The sequence below is a fragment of the Cornus florida genome, unplaced genomic scaffold (genome assembly GCF_030987335.1).
Source record: "Cornus florida cultivar Cherokee Brave unplaced genomic scaffold, ASM3098733v1 CherokeeBrave_3.0.0_Hap2_Chr05, whole genome shotgun sequence".
Classification (NCBI taxonomy): domain Eukaryota; kingdom Viridiplantae; phylum Streptophyta; class Magnoliopsida; order Cornales; family Cornaceae; genus Cornus; species Cornus florida.
The window spans coordinates 111658627-111677703 of NW_026775575.1; the positions used below are offsets into that span (position 1 = coordinate 111658627).

At 35.5% G+C, this 19077-nt stretch overlaps 2 protein-coding genes across 3 annotated transcripts; one reads left to right on the forward strand and one right to left on the reverse strand.

Annotated features, from left to right (window-relative positions):
* Nucleotides 1-5549: 5549 nt before the first annotated feature.
* LOC132308619 (multiprotein-bridging factor 1a-like) lies at nucleotides 5550-7983 on the forward strand. The gene is made up of 4 exons (XM_059806749.1): nucleotides 5550-5763; nucleotides 6556-6639; nucleotides 7397-7479; nucleotides 7616-7983. The coding sequence occupies exons 1-4, from the start codon at nucleotides 5622-5624 to the stop codon at nucleotides 7733-7735; spliced, it is 429 nt and encodes a 142-aa protein (XP_059662732.1). The 5' UTR covers nucleotides 5550-5621; the 3' UTR covers nucleotides 7736-7983.
* Nucleotides 7984-9014: 1031 nt separating this feature from the next.
* LOC132308620 (tubby-like F-box protein 7) lies at nucleotides 9015-14558 on the reverse strand. Of its 2 annotated transcripts, none has more exons than XM_059806751.1 (4): nucleotides 14112-14558; nucleotides 13222-13309; nucleotides 12055-12175; nucleotides 9015-9801 (listed from the first exon to the last, which is right to left on the reverse strand). In XM_059806751.1, exons 1-4 carry the CDS (start codon nucleotides 14478-14480, stop codon nucleotides 9225-9227), a joined length of 1155 nt encoding a protein of 384 aa, XP_059662734.1. In that variant the 5' UTR covers nucleotides 14481-14558; the 3' UTR covers nucleotides 9015-9224. The 2 variants fall into 2 exon arrangements, with proteins under 2 accessions (XP_059662734.1, XP_059662733.1); XM_059806750.1 differs by having other exon boundaries at nucleotides 12055-12184; nucleotides 14112-14557.
* Between the last annotated feature and the right edge of the window lie 4519 nt (nucleotides 14559-19077).

A 19077-nucleotide genomic window follows, 5' to 3' on the forward strand; every position in this document is an offset into this window, starting at 1 on the left:
TTATTTTATGAAAATAACAAAATTGAATCAAGATAACAATAGACACGCATCTTCGTACGGTTGTGATTAGGATTTTGGAGGAAAGAGTGGAGATCAAAACATAGTCAAAGCCGTTGTTAAGGCTGCACAAATTTTGGATTTGGTCGGTTGAGGAATAAACGGTCCTGGACTGTAAACCCGATGAAACCAAACCAAATCAAGCTGCTGTTTTCTGGGCTTTTGCATAATTCTGTCTAATAATTAGCTCAAGGCCAATAATCAACCCAATCAGTCCCTGATTTTTTTTTTTTTTTAACACCTGGCAAAAGATACAATTTCATTAATGAAAATCAAATGTCCACATCAGTTCAATTTGGAGAAGTTTCTCCTCCAACAACTATAGATGATAATATATTATCTGTTTAATGCAATATATAATAATATGAAAATCCCAGTCTTAAAGCAAACTATTAATTTATATTTGGATTGGTCCTGAAGAATTCAAAACCATAAATGAATCGTTTTATAAATAGTTTCGTATTTTTAGAATTAGGATTAGACTAATTGGATCAAATCGTCCAATTAGTCCGGATCAATTCGATTTGATTTATTTGTTTCACCGAAATTTTTACACTTGTGGCGATGGAGGTGACAATAGTGGAGGGTTGGTTACTTATATATATATATATATATATATATATATATATTATACACACACGTTATGTTATATTATATGTAAGTAAATGATTGTGATACATTTAATGGAACATGTATGGAATTTATAAATTTTCAATTCTTCATTATCATCATCCTTGCATTTATGCTTTATGGATATAATCCACCATATAAATTCTTTTATTTTTTCATTCTTTCATATTTTATACTATGTTTCTCTTAGATTTAATTTTTTTAAATCGTTTTTAATTACTTTCTCTAGGAATGTCAATTTTTACCGCCCTGCCGGAGCTCCGTCCCGTCCCGCCCCATTAATAACGGATATGGAAATACTTTTTATACCGTTGGGGCGGGCATGGATATAAATTTTGTACCCGTTACGGGTCACGGGGCGGATAAGGGTTCAGTATACATATTCTAGGAGCCCCGCCCTCCTAAGCATATAACTGTATTATATATATATATGCTTTTTATACCGTTGGGGCGGGCATGGATACAAATTTTGTACCCGTCGCGGGTCACGGGGCGGGTAAGGGTTCAGTATACATATCCTAGGAGCGGGGGCGGGGCTCCTAGGATATGTATACTGAACCCTTACCCGCCCCGTGACCCGCGACGGGTACAAAATTTGTATCCATGCCCGCCCCAACGGTATATAAACTTGGTATTAATTTGCTTTTGCTTTGGTTATGGTGGAAGTTGGAGTTTAGAACTTCTTGTGATTTGGTTGTATTGCCGCTCCTAAGATATGTATACTGAACCCTTACCCGCCCCGTGACCCGCGACGGGTACAAAATTTGTATCCATGCCCGCCCCAACGGTATATAAACTTGGTATTAATTTGCTTTTGCTTTGGTTATGGTGGAAGTTGGAGTTTAGAACTTCTTGTGATTTGGTTGTATTAAACTTTTATTTTTATTTATTATATTCTCTGAATTATGTTATGTGCATATTATTTTTTTTATTTTTGTTGGGATACATAATTTCATTTATGTTGTGCCATTCCCAGGCTTTCCACATTTAAATAGCAGGAGCTTAAGTTCCAAAAAGTGGGAGAAAAAAATTTGTTAGCGGGGCGGGCACGGGGGCACAGCATTTTCCAACGGGGCGGGGCTGAACATGAAAATCCAACCTGTCGAGGGTCTCGGGGCGGGCATGGACTTGACAAAAAATAAAAGGGGTGGGGCGGAATTTAGGGAAACCGGCTCCAAACCCGCCCCGTTGCCATCCCTAACTTCCTCGTATGTAAGTTTTGATCGCCTTTTATAAATTTTCAGTTATATAAACATATTAAATTTTCAATTTAATTTACTATGAATATTGATTTACTTTGCAAAGTTTGTTAATTATTTCACAAATTTTACACTTAAAAAGTTACATAATGTTTGTTGAGGCTGAAATTCTCGCAGTCCGATACGATACCGTTTTCCTACAAGGAAGAGAGGAGAAGATTGATGAACCTTGACGGCACCAGTGTGGTACCTGCGAAGAGCTCTCCGACTATCAAATTAGTCACGGAGGTCTAAAAAGAAGGCAGGGATTAATAATAGTTTTTACGTCGTACCTTCTTTAATGGCTTGATGCCCTATTTATGGCTGTCGATTGGAATCAAAATCGTTCCGCTGATGTCAATGGTTGACCTTATCTTCCGCTTGTGTGAAATCATAGGAGATTTATTACCAGATTTGTCGGGATCCTTGATAATGAAATCTAATCAATTTTATCGAGGGTAGGGTAGGTTTATATTTTTTCTTATCAATTGCCCCTCATTCCCAAGCTTGCACGTCTAGCTTTGGGAATGTAATAAATAATAATAATACTTTTTTTTTTTTTTCTTTTTTTTCAACCCTGGTGAACAGTACCCGCGGGTACTATTCACGTAAATAGTAACTCAGGGAATTTTTTTTTTTTAATACCCCTGTGAACAATATCCCGCGGGTACTATTCCCACGGGTACTATTCATGTGAATAGTAACTCATGGTTTTTTTTGGCACCCGCGGGTACTGTTCCCTGAATAGTTTTTTTTTTTTTTTTTTACACCCGAGGGAACAGTACCCTCGGGTACTGTTCATGAATAGTAATAATATATATATATATATATATATATATATATATATATATATATTTTTTTTTTTTTTTTGCACCCCCGAGGGAACAGTACTCTTCTTTTTATAAGGGAATAAATTATACGAGTTTTACTCAGCTCGTCCCTTTAGTAAGGGAATTGAACTTTACGAGTTTTACTCAGCTCACCTCTTTAATAAAGGTTTTTTATTTACTATCCCTTATTATAAGGGGATATTAATTATATGATTCATCCAACCCAGGTCCTTATAGTACAGGACATTCATTTATTATCCCTTATATTACAGGGATATGGATTACGGGGTTCATTCAACCCGGGTCTTGATAATACAAGATACTTATCCCCTATAGTCCAGGGATATGGATGACGGGATTCATTCAACCCGGGTCCTTGTAATACAGGACACTCATTTACTATTCCCTTATAGTACGGGGATACGGATTACAGGATTCATTCAGCCTGGGTTCTTATAATACAAGACACTCATTTACTATCCCTTACAGTACGGGGATACGGATTACGGGATTCATTCAGCCCGGGTCCTTGTAATATAGGACACTCATTTACTATCCCTTATAGTACGGGGATACTGCACGTATAAACTAAAAGGAATTTTATTAAAGACCATCATTATTAAAAACTAACACGTGATGGAGCTACCATCCATTTAAAATGATTAACTAAAATGCCCCCAGTCTTTATTGTGAATGACTTGATAAGGCTAATTCCAGCCGCGAGACAATTTCTAGTCGATATACTCATCTGAGTCATTCTCATGATATGTGCTGTCACTCTGGCTGAAGAATGATTTCTTATATTTGGTATTATTTTTATCCCTGGCGAGAGGGGCTGGCCTCTTCTTGTCCTCTCCTTCCTTCCGTGCACTCATGGTGTCTTCAGCGTTGATGTGTTTTTGCGCTCTGACCAGCAACTCTATCATGCTGGTGGGAGGTTCTTTTGATAAGGAGAACAAGAATCTGGAGGTTTGGAGTCCTCCTATGAAAGCGGTTAAAGCTACTTTGTCGTCCGCCTCTTTTACCTGCAACGTCTTTGCGTTGAATCGGGTGATGTATTCCCTAATCAACTATTCCTTTTGTTGCTCCACGGTAAACAGGTAGGTAGCCGGCCTCCTATGCCTCTGACCTGCAATGAAGTGGCTCACAAACTGCTTACTCAATTCTTCGAAGGTGTTGATGGTTCCTGGCTTCAACTTGTTGAACCAAACTCTCGCTGATCCTTTAAGTGTAGTGGGAAAAGCTCGACATATGATTTCATCTGGCACAGCGTGTAAATGCATAAGAGCTTGAAAAGTTTCCAGGTGATTGAGGGGATCTTTGGTCCCATCGAAGCTTTCGAACGAGGGCATCCTGAACTTGCTAGATAGTGGACATTTCATAACAGCGGGGCTGAAAGACAAGTTGGTCCTTTGTACCAGGTCATCTACGGCGGCAGGACCTTTCCCTTTCATAGCCTGCATTACATTTTCCATTTTCCCCTTGAGATCCTTGATCTGCAAGTCGAGATGGGTAACTTTCTTTGTCTTTTCCTTAAGACAGAAGGCTATGCTTTCAGGAGGTCGGGAACTCCGTAGGAGAGATGGGTGAACCACCTTTCTATGTCGGGTTCCCACCTGGCTTTGTTCTACTTCAGTCTCATTTTGGGGGGAATGATTATCCCTTTCTTCAAGATTTTCATTACCTCTGTTTGAACTTGAGAGATCTTGTCCTGGAAAGTTTTGTTAAGCCGGTGGAACAAGGTGTTACAAGAGCGTTGCATTTTACTGGATCAACTGGTTCATACCCTGACTCAGAGTTTGAACCTGTAGTTCCAACGCTGCAAGCCGTGCCTGGTCGTTTGGGACGTCTAGGTTTTCACCTGACTCTACCCTTTGACCAGATCCTTGTGACGGTATTCCTTCGGTAACCATACCGGACTGCAAACGTATATACCCAACGATTAATTGATTCAAGGGAATCGTGATTCCCACAGACGGCGCCAACTGTTGAGGCTGAAATTCGCGCAGTCCGATACGATACCGTTTTCTTGCAAGGAAGAGAGGAGAAGATCGATGAACCTTGACGGCACCGGTGTGGTACCTGCCAAGAGCTCTCCGACGATCAAATTAGTCACGGAAGTCTAAAAAGAAGGCAGGAATTAATAATAGTTTTTACGTCGTATCTTCTTTAATGGCTTAATGCCTTATTTATGACTGTCGATTAGAACCAAAATCGTTCTGCTGATGTCGATGGTTGACCTTATCTTCCGCTTGTGCGAAATCATAGGAGATTTATTACCAGATTTATCAGGATATGATTTAATCATTTTGACCTCCTCCAGTTATAGTAGGATTATTTTTACTTGTTGAACCACGTCAGATTTGATTTCATTATCCTTGATAATGAAATTTAATCGATCTTATCGAGGGTAGGGTAGGTTTATATTTTTCCCTATCAATGTTAATTACAATATTTAACATATGTCTGGAAAAATCACTCTGCATTTACTTATAGCTTGATTATATATATTAGTTTCAGTTTTATATATATATATATATATATATATATATATATATATATATATTATAAAGTATTAATTATTTATAATCAAAATATTAAAATATTAAGGGTATTTTGGGCCAACAAATTATGGCTTGAAAGGGCTTTTATTTATTTATTTATTTATTATGCTATATTTTTATATGGTTAATAAGGTTAATTTTGCCATTTTGCACATATGGGTATTTTTGAAATTTCACAATTACTACCCAATTAAATCTACATATTTATCTATATATAAAAGGGGGTGAGCTAGCCCTTTGGTCCTGAATCGATTGACAGAGATTTCTAGAAAGAGAGAGAGAAAGAGAGAGAGAGAGAGAGAATGGCAGGAGTTGGTCCGATCACTCAGGACTGGGAACCGGTGGTGATCCGCAAGAAGGCTCCGACATCCGCCGCCCGGAAAGATGAGAAAGCCGTCAACGCTGCTCGTCGTGCTGGTGCCGACATCGAAACTGTCAAAAAATGTTCATTTCTCTCTCTATCTTTCCTTTTCCCCTCAATTAGGGTTTCTGATTCTTATGCATCCTCCTCCAAAAAAATTAATCTCCTCTCTCTCACACACTATGTGATAGTGACGTTTATTTGTTGAACATAGGGTTAATTCATCTCTCTATTTTGTTTGTGTAATTTAAATTCACCTTGGTGTACATTTTATTTTCTCTCCTTTCATTTCCTTTTTGCCAAAGTTTAGTGTAGAATTAATTTGGTTTAGAAGAAAAATAATAACAGAAGAACAAATTGGATTTGAAATATCCTATGGCTCTTCTGAATTTATTGTTCCTCTAATTTCTGATTTTCTCACCTCCCACACCAAAAAAAAATTAATGATAAAGAAAGAAAGAAAAAGAGGAAGTCCTAAGAAAGGATCATGTAATTACATGGTGTGGTTGCTAAATGATGTTGGAATAAATATTTATGGTTAGTGATATTGCAATATTGTTTTAGTGTATGAAATGGAAAACGCTGCATATGCATCTTTTTTCTGGTGTTTGCTTGAACTGTCTATTTGATTTTTAAGATGATTAGCTCGCGATAAAGCATGTGAAGTTTGGTTATGCTCATTCAGCTTATTGAAGATGAAAATGTTGCACACGTTAGTTTGCATTTTTTTGGGGTTATTTTATAATTACTGAGCTTGATACCTTCTAATATTTCTTGCATCTTATAAGTGTCAGCTGGAAACAGTAAATTATATAGCTCAGGGTCTTGCTTGCAATGTTTATTGGTTATAACTTTTTTTTTTTTTCCTCCTGCAGCGACTGCTGGCACAAACAAGGCTGCCTCTAGCAGCACTTCTTTGAACACTAGGAAGCTCGCTGAAGACACCGAGAGTCTTGCCCGTGAGTATATGTTAACTCCTTTTTTTCTCCTCAGTTTTGTAATAAATAAACTGTCTACATCTCAATTCCCTTGTGCTTTTATATACAAAATGCTACAGTTTATTATTATTATTGTAAAATTGTGAGTCGAACACTTTGATGGGGATGACTTTTGTGTGGGGTCGGTTACATGAATCATGTTTCACCATTCCTTCTATGTTAAGACCGTAACAATAGTTAAATCACTTTTGTGTGTATTGAAGATTTGAAGGAAAGGAAAAGGAGGGATTATCTTATTTCTTGTTAGGTTTATAGATGAGGAGGGGAAAAAATTGTACTACCTTCGTCCCAATTTAAGTGTCCTGTTTTGGGAACCATGACTCACATGACACTTAAATTGGGACAGAGGGAGTATAACTATATTCTATCTCCTTCCAAAAATGGGTGGAAATAGTAGTGATTACCCATTTCATCCATTTTTTCTTTTATTACTCTTATTACTTAAAAAATAAGTCTTTATCCTTTCATTTTCTTTCTTTTTTTCTTTCCAAACACACTGTTAGTGCCATTTGATTGATGAAGATGATAAAATTTGCATTGGTTGTGCATGCGCTATCGTTGTTTGTTTCAGTTTTACATATTTCTAATGCAGTTCTGCATATATCTAAACACATTGTGCTGCTGCAACTGTTGACTTGTTTGTCAAATGATGTGTTTCAACTTTAATATGATGATGTGATCTTATTCCTTACCTATATTTTTCTAAACTTATGTACAGATGAAAGGGTGCCAACTGAACTGAAGAAAAGCATCATGCAAGCTCGAATGGATAAGAAACTCACACAGTCTCAACTTGCTCAGGTCTCTCTGCTCTCTCTTTCTCACGTACACACTCACATACATTAACATGCACACCTCCATTACCACACCCCATTCACCCCACACAGTGGCACATTAGGAACTTCTTATACAAGACCCTATTGTTGCCCTCACACAGATTATCAATGAGAAGCCTCAAGTCATACAAGAATACGAATCTGGAAAAGCCATTCCAAATCAACAGATAATCGGGAAACTGGAGAGGGCTCTTGGTGTGAAACTGCGAGGAAAGAAGTAAACCGACACAGCAAGGAAGAAAGTTGACTTTTATTATTGTGGAATCTCTCTCTTTTGAGTCTTATGAGTGGTGCTGTACATGAACTTTTTCCAACCCTTGTCACGGGCTCTGTGTTTGTAAGACTGGCTGATGAATGTCTTTCTGTTGACTGAGAATCTCTATTTGGTCTTTGAGATGGTTAAAAGTGCAACTTAATGTGAATACTTGTGGATCTTCTGCAGTTTATAATTGTCTTTGGTTTATTGGGACTTTAATGGCTAATGTGGATTCCTATTTCATCTATTCTTGAATGTATTATCACAGGGAAGATCAGGGGGTTCAAAGGCTGTAAGAATTGTGACATGTTCGCTGTGGGGAACATTGTTGCATGAGCTTGAAATAGGTTTGGATTTTGTTTTTGGGAAGATTGGGGATTTCTATCCCTTTGATATTGTGGATGGAATGGAATCCACACTTAGCTTATGACGGATGGAAATCCCTTCCCTAAATGGCGTTACTCGTTCTTACTTCTCTACGCAAGGGTACCTATGCACTATGTTGCCTCTGCCTGCGTTGAGGCAGTTATGACACCAATTGAGTGAGGGAAAGTAAAGGTCATGCAAAAATAATATTTGATAATAATTAATAGATAAATCATCTTTATTCTCTTGTCAAATCAGGAATGAAAGGATGAAAATTTTACTTAGAAATTTGAAATTTTCTTCTTTTAATCTCAAAATCATTTCAAGATTTTCAATTTTGTTCTATAAAGAGAGAATAAAATTTGTTTTTCAACTAATCAAACAGAGCGTAAAACCACTACCATTATTATTACCATAAATTAAATTTCTGTCACAATCAAACACCTTAACCCATGAAACTTGGAACTGAATGTTCATTGCTTCATTTGCCAACTTAAACCATTATCTCTTACAGTCGGATATATTTTGTGATATGGCTGTCTATTTGCTTCATTGTCACCCAACACTAGAAATTCATGCAGCCAGCTCCGCCCACCTCTTCTGGGCACCAAGCGACACCAGACCATTTCTACAGTACTTGGGCACCATCATTGCTGGCATTTTGGCTGCTCAAGTTCAGTGCCTAGATACAAGTAACTGACGAACGGCTTGATTTCCTTCTCTTGACCTCATGTTTTCTCGCAATTCATTGTATATCATGCAAGACATCAATCTTCATGCAAAATTACAAATAAATTTTGGGGAGAACTTCCAAACCGTGTTGTTTGTTGGTCACTGTTGAACAAGTCAGTAATCTTAAAATACACATGAATTACACATTTAATTTGTTAATAGTTTGAAAACCACCATACTTGTTGGCAGTTTGAATGTTTGCTATTAATAAATTTAGGTAAAGTTATGTCATACATTATACAATCACAAAATGTACACATGCTTCAAACATGGAAATGTGACAATAAAAAAACCTATAATAAAACATCCATGTGCACCTATTTCTTTTCTTGCATACACAGGTAACAGGAAATATATTACTCACAGGCCAGTTTCGTACCAAAGCTGGTGAGGCAAATGGCAAATGCCTGGAATGCCGACAAGGGCTGCCTATAATCCATGGTGAAGATATCATCTCCTACTTTACCAAATTGGAGTAGAACTGTTTCCTCGTCACCTTTTCCTCCGGGCTGGCTTTGATCCATTGTTGCAACCAGTTGAAAGTTTTTTACAGATGCAACTGTCACCCGACCATGAAAATTCAAGCACCAACATTGCAAGTGTTCATGCCACCTCGGAGCTTTGTTCCTCAAAACTGTGTATCCAGAGGCAGCAGCCTTCAGCTTCTTCATCTCAGAATTGTCATGAGGTGTGTTAGCAGCAGTTTCCGCTGAGCATGGGCACTCGAGTGAAGATACCATCCTCCTCGGGCCTCTTGATTTCAAGAGGTTGAACTTGTAGGAGGCCTGTCCAACCTCAAAGTTGCCTGCTGGAACTTGGGGGCTTATTTGCTTGCTTGCAAAACGGCGGCTGGCTTTGCTGCTCGAGGGCTTTGCACCACAGTGTGGGGGTTGGCTGTCATAGATTGTAAAGTTGGTGCCAAGGAAATCCGAGCTGCAAAAAATTTTAAAAAAAAAACGAAGAAGAGAGAAAGAGAGGATTAAGTATCCCAACAATAAGGGGGAGGGGTAAACCCTCAAAGTATGCAACTACTAATGGGATGAACTTCATTTTCATTATAGAGGGAAAACTGGATATCTATATTCTTGTTTTATATCAACCTAAATGGATAATAGATACCATCCGGAAAGACTACACTTTTGCTATAAAAACATAGGCAATAAATCACACAAATGATTTTACTAAAGAGTTCATTTCATTCAAGGATAAAAAATTCTTCAAATAAGTCGATATTTAAAAAATGAATAGATCCTACTTGCTTTGCAATAACTCACTATAATCTTTATAAAAACAGAGATTTATTTCAAGTTCTATCCTCATACACTGCACTTTTGCCAAACACATATAGGAAGATGATGATTATATCACCATTTGTGTTTGTGTACTAAAACCTTAAAGTACTATAGGGACTAAGAGTTGGTCCCATTCAAGGGTAAAATTCTTAAAAATAGTCATGATCTATACGGTAAATCCAAATGGTTACTATTTCTTTGCAATGACTATCTAACAAAAATTTACTTTTCTTTCTACTTCGAATTGCTATATTCCACTAATCACTCCAGTTGTTGTTGTTGGTTTATATATATATATATATTGAAAAAATTTTAAAAATAAAATAAAATTTCTAACCACTCCAGCTTTTCATCCATCCACTTTCCTGCCTTACACTTCAATACAAACTTTGTTGAGTTCCCATATCAAATCAATAAGAAGCCAAGGAACAAAACTCGCCATATGATGGATCCCATTTAAAATATTATCATAATTAAGATTCAAAAGAGCTTAATTTTAATTTACTTTTCTAGAGAATTCGACCACTGTAAAGGTTAGATGGAATATGATTGAGATGATATTCTAGAATAATCAAATGCGGATATCATACACTTGATCTGCTAAGTGGGACTCATCAAATGATGGGTCTCGATCCTTCTCCCCATGGGACTTACGATAAGATGGAATGATGATATTGAGAAATTAAATTAGACAAGAGACATATCGTCAAGTGTTTTAGTTAGCAGCAAAATTATCAAGAAGATTATTTGATTGAAGATGACACTTAATCCATGTGTTTTATTATAGGCATAAGTGCTTTGAAAAAAGAGCTAATTGACAATTGCCTTTATAGCATTCATATAAAAATACTCTGAATTATTCTGAAGTATAGGGTCACTACTACGGTTCTCAAAACTCCATTCTTTCCTCAACTCCTGATATACCCTCTTTTTTAGAAACTATCAAGTCATTAAATCCACCCAACATTTTCAACTACCCTGTAATCTTATAGAAAAAATCAAAATATGTTGTTTGCTATAAGGATGCTATTAAGTCTACAAACAGTCCAAGAATTTTATGTACCAAGTGCCAGCTTTGGAACTGGAATGCTTCTAAGTTAAGGACCTAAATACATTGTCAAGCATTTCTTACATGACCAAAATATTTAGACTTCCTTAAGCATTTCCCTATTCCAGTAACATCCCAAACCACTTAATACTTGTAAAAGCTAAAAAGTGCCGTTTCCAACAAATTCCAAAAGGTAAATAGTGGGCCTAAACAAAAAAGAGGACAATGCAAATGATTTAATTGATGCCCATAGTACCACTAAATCAAGTGCTTAATTTGCTCCCCCCTGCCCCCCCAAAAAAAAAAAGTTCCCTGAAAAAAAGGCAAAAGTATTACATAACAATTTAAAAAAATTACCGTCCTTATCTCTGATAAAGAAAAATAATTTTAAACTAATACTTTCTTGAAAGAAATTTTGCATGCCACCCGGTACTACATATATTACCATCAATATATTTTTAGGTTCCCTTTTTTGGGTATTTGTCTTCAATATCATTGTATTCTTCACAATGTAAAATACAAGGAATGACATCACACAGACAATGAAACAAATGAAGATCCTTGTGATGAAGAAATAAACCACGAATCAGACACAAAGACCACACGAGTAAGGCTGTCGTCATGATACAAGCGTTCATCATTAGCAACAAATACTTAATAGCTTCGCTATGAAGAACATAGATGTTCATATACAACATCCACACAAACTAGAGGTAAGTTCAGTTCAGATAAAAACTTTAAACGTGTGTACAATTAATTGATATCTAAAATTCATCCACCTCGAAACTAGAAGACATGTTTTTCCAAATTCTACTAAAATCTCTCTCTCCAATAGGAATGTCTTACCTTAACTTTCCAAAATAGGCATTGCTTCCTTGTGACAGATCTTGATCATCAAGTGATATGATGTACTCTGTATGGGCACCATGCCTATACCTTCGTGCTGCCAAGAGAAACTTTCCGTTATCTGCAAATGCTGCCAAAATGCAAGTCAAAACTTCAGCAGTCCGGATCATGGATGACATGGAACCATGATATCATGGTCGAAAAATTTGATGGAGAAACATGTTTGTGTCGGCCGCAAATCTCTAGCTTTGACTGATCAAAGAACCTGATATCTTCTTTTTCATTGAAGTGTATTTGTAGAGTAAGTTTTTAGTTTTTTAAAATAATATCCTGTCACTTAAAAGCCTTCAGAAGATTTTCTTTTCATAGCATCCATCAAAAATATAATAAGACGAAGATTCAAGAAAAAAATCACACTTTTATTCCACAAGAAGTGGGTGGGATATAACTTCACATATATTAACAGTTGCATATTGTTTTAGTTGGGATCGTCATAAGTTTTCTGGAAGTGGAATTATATCTTATACGGAGAGCATGCAAATAAGCAGATATGCACTGTGCAATAAAGTGAAACACAGACAGGAGACATCAATAATGACGTAGGATCTAAAAATAAGTTTCCTGGAAATGGAATTATATCTTATGCAGAGAGCATGCAAATAAGCTGATATACAATGAACACAGACAAGAGACATTAATTACGACGGAGATCTAAAATTATTAATTTTAGGATGTAGGATCTAAAAATATTACTTTCAGGATGCTATTACTCAACGCTGCCAAAATAATTATATGTCAACATAAGAGCAACCAAAACAACATTTCTTCTTTAAAATTGCAAACAAGTCACGTTCTAAAGGAAGATTAGTAAATAGAACACCTTTGTTGCATAAGTAGTCTATCTATAGATGGTCAAATTTCAGACTAAGTCAAATATGCTATAAAAAAAAAAAATCAATGGCATGTCCCTGCTAAAAAGTTGAGGTAGGAGGATTCATCAAGTGCTTTATATATGCATATCCTTTAATTACACTCTTAGTAAGTTCTATGTCAGTATTTCATTCAGTTCAAAATATTTTACCCACTTTATAAGCAGAAGAGCTGGTTTTGAAGTCACTTTAATGTGGCTCTACTTTACATCCAAAAGAAAATAACGAATTGACTTACATGGGGTAAGAGCAAGATAAAGGTAAAATGTTGAGTTTTTCTTGTTCCGTCTTATAAGACATTGAAGCGGAGAGTCACGCGGTCCCGGCTGCAAGAATATAAAACTAGTTAGACCATCAACCCTAAAAACTTCTCCACTACAAAAGTGATGTAGTGGCATAACTATAACTCAACAAGTCAAATCAACAATGGACAATGAATCCCCGAATTTCCATCTTCCAACCAAGCGGTACAATGTCAACAGTAGCACAACATTGCAAGAGAAAAAATAAAAATAAAAACAGTGAGTATACTAGGACTTGATCATTTTCTAAGAAAGATCATTGTTCACTGGTTTCTCCCAGTTGACCAACTATATATATAAGCTCAATTCCAATCCAACCTAACCATCAACAACACAGTTCAAAATCAAATTTTTTTTTTTAGAACTTAATGGCTTACTATGTTCACACAAATTAAAAAGCTTTCTTGGACATTGTTTCAGTTTCTCATAGTGAGGATCTCATTCATAACTCCCAAGTTGAAACTAGTGGTTATCTACACCAAATTTTACTTCCATAGCAACAAATGAAGTTTTAAACAACGCATTCTAGCTCAATTCACCATCAAAGAAAACCAATTTCACACACACACATATACATATACACATATCAATTCTTCGAGCCTTCGAGGAGAATTATAAAATCACAAAAAGCAAATTACCAAATTGAGAAGATAACCCGAAAAGACACGAACAATTAACTTCAATTTCCAAGCTCACACAACCATCCAGATCAATAAAAATCCTAAATTTGCCAGATCCATTACTTCACTAACAAAAATTAAATAAATAAATCACTGAATTGATCTATAATATTACAAACTTTAAAAATTGATAGAAAAAAGTAGACCTGTTTAAGGCAAGAAGGGAAGGTGATCTTGCCACTGTGAAGTGGAGACTTAACGATATCTCTGGTAACTTCTCTCCACCTTTTGCACACACAAGCGCAAGCGACGACGTTTCGACGAATCGGCCACCGGTCTTCGCTCTCTTCGACTCGCCTTATAATTTCTCCGAGGAGCTCCGGCAGCATAGTAGACCACGAACGGCCATTGAAATTTCGATCAACACCGTCCAATTCGACCCCCACCACATCACTCTTCTCGTCTCGTGTTTCCGCTTCTGAAATTTCTAGAGCTTTCGCTTCTTTGAATGATTTGGAGAACGTGAAGGATCGACTTGCAGTCCTTCGTGAGAGGATTGATCTCCTCAGAGACATCTCTATCGATATTGTCTCATCTAGAGAGAGAAAGTGCAAGTGGAGAGAGAGAGTGTGGTGAGAATGAATGAAGGAATTTTTCAGAAGAAGTGAAAGAGATATGATAAAGTATCACACTGTTTGGGATGTAAAAGACAGACGAATAAAAAACGGTTATATGTTTTAGTTTGCGAAACTGACGATAAGATCTACCGACACGTGTCTTCAATCGACGCCTGCTGTTACTTTTTGTTTCCTGACAATATGTGTGGCATAGGTAATATACTACTTCCATATTAAATTATCCCAAATTAAATGACCATTTTAAAAATTCAAACAAAATAAATACCATTTTTTCATAATTTTCCTTCTAACTTTTTAAAAATTTTACAACTTGATATTATATATATTTAATGTTTAAAGGATAATTTAGTAATTTAAAAAAAAAAATAATACATTAATTATATGTCTCTTAAAAAAAATTATAAAATCAAAGATAGACAACTAATAAAGAACGGAGGGAATACAAGACTTGGTTTACTTTGACTTGCCACAGTCGCTTTGCGCGGCTGTGAATTTACAGTCGCTTGTCATATTAGTATGGGAATCAGATTTCATTTATGATTTGTTTAGGAATTAGTTACCATTTATAAATATAAAAAAAAAAATAGAGTAAATAATCAAATTTGTCGTATTGGTGGTATTATTATATTTATGTAAAGTTTGTAATTGGAACAAAAATTTTAGGATTGATAAAAATTGAAGTGTAAATTTAAATGGTATAGATTTTATTTAACAATAAAATATATGACCCAAAAATAAACAAACGCGTGAACGATATAAATCACATGACTTGCCAGTTGGATAAAGTAAAAGAAGTTACAGTTGTAATAGGTTTCTACACCTAGATAAGTTATAAATTCTTAAACAAATCATAAATGAAATCTGATTCCTATACTAACAGGACAAGTGACTGTAAATTTACAGTAGCTTGTGGTTAGCAAAACCGTTATAATAAAACATAGGAGTAATTTTTGAGTTCCTCCTTGGCTGGTTGGCCATATGAGATTGATCCAAAATCATACCTTTTATAATTTATATGGTCAATTCCATCGTCACAAAATCAGTTTTTTATTTATTTATTTTTCATTCAAATAGTGGACAATCTCATGCACATATATTTGTGGGCGTCACTTGCCTGATATATATATATATATAGAGAGAGAGAGAGAAAGAGAGGGGGAGGATGAAGAGCCTGTCAAACTATTATTGGTTGTCAACCTCCATTTTCTTATTTTAAAGACGTTTGATATTTGAAAGTGGTGGCGGAGAAGATTGACGAAGAAAGAAAATGAGATCTCTATACAGGAGGGGTATTTTGGATATAAAAATTAAAAGTCCCTATTTACTTTTTCTAAGTTTTCTTGATGTTAAGGTCACGAAAAGTTTTGCTTTTTGTTTTTTAATTGGTCACTAAAATTTAATTTTTTAAAAATAAAAATAAAAAATTATAAACAAAATAAATTTTGGAAAATTTTATTACATATAAATGGAGTCAAAATTAACATTTTTCAAATTTATGGACTTTGACAAAAATTTGACGTACATAGGAAAAATACTATTCATTTGCCCAAACTATCTTTAATATTTTCGACTATCACTTTTGTGCACACAGGTATTATATATGTGCAAACCAAGTAATCAAAATGTTCAGCACAAAAAAGTAATACATTTGTGCACAAAAGAGGTACTTACATGCATAAGCGTGGTACATATGTATAAAAGTGGTACTTACCTACATATAAATGATACTTACCTACGTAAAAGTGGTACCTCTTATCACAAGAGTGGTATTTATATTATATGCATAAAAGTGGTACCTGCACAAAAGTGGTACTTGATACACAAAAGTGATACCTGAAGATATTAAAGATAGTTTGGACAAATGAACAACGTTTTTCTATATCCGCATTAGATTTTGATAAAAATCTATGAATTTGAAAAGTGTTTATGGACTTTGACTCCATCTCTAAGTAATAAAACCTCCCAAAGTAGTTTTTTTTTAAAAAAAAATTCCATATATAAACTAGCTTTTAACTTGTAAATTAGGTTTTTATTTTTTATACAGAATTTCCCTTCCCTTCAGTCGCCCTCTCTCTTAGGATTCATGAACTAAGCAAGTGTACCAGAATACTTCTAAAACTACAATTAATTAAAGTTAAGTCTTTTTTTAACTCTATTTTCCTAATAGCAATTTTCAAACCACTATCACAAAGTAAATGTTTTATCACACATTTACTTAGGTTTTTTTTTTCAAGAACCTTCACCTTTTTCAATCCCACTTAAATGTTAGACATGCCTGTTTTCAATAGTTAATTGTAGAAGGTATGGGAATGCTTTTAAAAAACAATTATCTTATTTCGTTTTTTAAATAAAAACAAAGGCAATATACCATACACCTTACAACAAGCATTCTGATTTCTGTTTCAACAGCTCATGTAACTACAGTGTCTATTGAGGTTATTCCAAGTGTTTGTCAAGCTAGCTTTTTTCTTTGACAGGTGGCTAAGCTTTTTTTGTAATTTTTTTGCACCCAAATCCATGTTTTTGTAATTTCCCTTTCAAATTAGGGATTATTATATATAAATGGACTCAGTGATCCATATTTACCCATACATTGAGTCAAAGTCAATAATTTTTTTAAAATGTGTTTGACCCAAAAGCTGAGGTGACACATGAAAAAATACTGTTTCATATTTCTGTTGCCTAAAATACCTTTCTTCCTATTTTATGTGTCGCCTAAAATGCCCCTTTTTATAATCTGCAAACCCAAATGAAGAAGATACAGGGGGCGGCGCACTATGCCGACTGCAGCGGATGAAGCCGGTCGGTGGATCACGGACGGAGGATGATCTGTCCGGCGAGCATGGTGGTGAGGACGACTGCGGAGAGAACGTGTCCGGTCGTGAGAGGAAGGCTTCGGCCGTGAGAGGAACGGCGGTCGGCAATACAGAGCCGGCGATGGGAATAGCTGGCTATATAAAAATGTGAGTTTAGCCATCATATTCGGTGACAAAACCAAAGGAAGAAGGATAAGAGTCTTATGAGAAGATTACTGAACTTCTTCATCGCGTCTGTTCCAGTTCTGCAGCTGATAAGTGCTTAAATGTTGCACATTTCAGCACCTAAGCTAAGGTATTTTAGTCTTTGCATCTATTGTAATTTTATGTTTTAGTCCTAATTTATGTTTATGTGTATTTCAGGGCAATAAAGTTAAAATGAGCTAAGAACGGTCCAATTAAGCCTTTTTGGAGTTAAGCAAAGATTTTCAGACAATGGCACAAAGCGGTCAATTTCGGGCCTTTGATGATGTTCCCAAAGATGGAGAAGCAAACCAAATAGCCCGGGACAAAAATGGAGCTGAATAAGGCTTAAAGGAATTTGTCAACTCTGGGGGGATCGATCCCCAGGGTGGGGGATCGATCCCCCAGGACTTAGCAACATTACAGTTTTTATTTAATTTTTGGGCTCATTTTGGGAACTGTTGGGCTTTAATGAGATTGTTACTTAAGGCCCAGTGAGCCATTAGATTAGGGTTAGTTTTAGTTTTTATTTAAGTAAAGATTATTAGAGAAAAAAAAAAGAGTTTTATTTTATTTTTTTTTTCTGTATCGTAGTATCGTATTTTCTCTCTGGAAAAACACGCGAAGAAAGGGAAAAAGAAGAACAGGCTAGGGTTTGGAAGAAAAGTTCAGAGAAGATGAAGCAGATGATGGGGATTGTCCTATCTTCGACTCCATCAACCATGAGTGGCTGATTCTTCTACTTATGGTTGGATAAACCCTAAGCATGTAACCTATTCTCTCTCTCTTTTCATACTTTTTGGGGATTAATTTATGTAATTAGTGTATAGTCTTGAATATTATGAATTAAATTCTTCCAATTGATTATCTGTATTAATCTCATATTGTCTTGTGTGCGGTTGATTGATAAACAAATTTTACACACGAATTCTTTGTTAATTGATTCTTGTGATGGCTATGCATGGTATTGCTTAGTTGTAATTGTGTTTCAAATTGATGAAAAATGCTTACATTTGATGGATGGTACTACATGTTTAGGTTAATTTGTTGTTTAATTAGTTTTAAATTCATGTTTAATTAGTTTAATTTAAGTTTAATTAATTTAATTGCAATTCAATTATTAGGTAAGTAGACCATCCATACTTATGTTTGAATTCCATACTTTTTGTCACAATTGCATTATCTTCTAGATTAATGTGTGTTAAATTTGTAACTTGGATTGATAAATCATGCTTTGAATGGGTGAATTGCACTACACTTAGTTTAATTGTCATTAGGTAGTTGATTCATGCTTGAAATTGATGGTTTACACTTTTCATTGCTCTTGTTAGCTACATATAGATTACATAGTATTATTTCCCCAATTAGTTGAAAGTGAGTGAGTTAGGGAATGTGCTTAGTGGTGAATCCTACACCCTAAGTCTCTTTCCAATCTCTTAAACTCTATTTCTTTATTGCAATCATTTAGTTTAAAATTAGTTTTAATCACAAACAAAACCCTTTTGGCAATCACAGAAGCACTAAAGTATAATTCA

Excerpts from the sequence above, each read along its gene's own strand:
- LOC132308619 (XM_059806749.1), top strand. The coding sequence starts at position 5,622 with ATGGCAGGAGTTGGTCCGATCACTCAGGACTGGGAACCGGTGGTGATC. Across the intron at positions 5,764-6,555 it reads CATCGAAACTGTCAAAAAAT|CGACTGCTGGCACAAACAAG; the intron begins GTTCATTTCTCT and ends TTCCTCCTGCAG. Across the intron at positions 6,640-7,396 it reads AGACACCGAGAGTCTTGCCC|ATGAAAGGGTGCCAACTGAA; the intron begins GTGAGTATATGT and ends ACTTATGTACAG.
- LOC132308620 (XM_059806750.1), bottom strand. The coding sequence starts at position 14,480 with ATGTCTCTGAGGAGATCAATCCTCTCACGAAGGACTGCAAGTCGATCC. Across the intron at positions 13,310-14,111 it reads TCCCTTCTTGCCTTAAACAG|CCGGGACCGCGTGACTCTCC; the intron begins GTCTACTTTTTT and ends ATATTCTTGCAG. Across the intron at positions 9,802-12,054 it reads GCCTATTTTGGAAAGTTAAG|CTCGGATTTCCTTGGCACCA; the intron begins GTAAGACATTCC and ends AATTTTTTGCAG.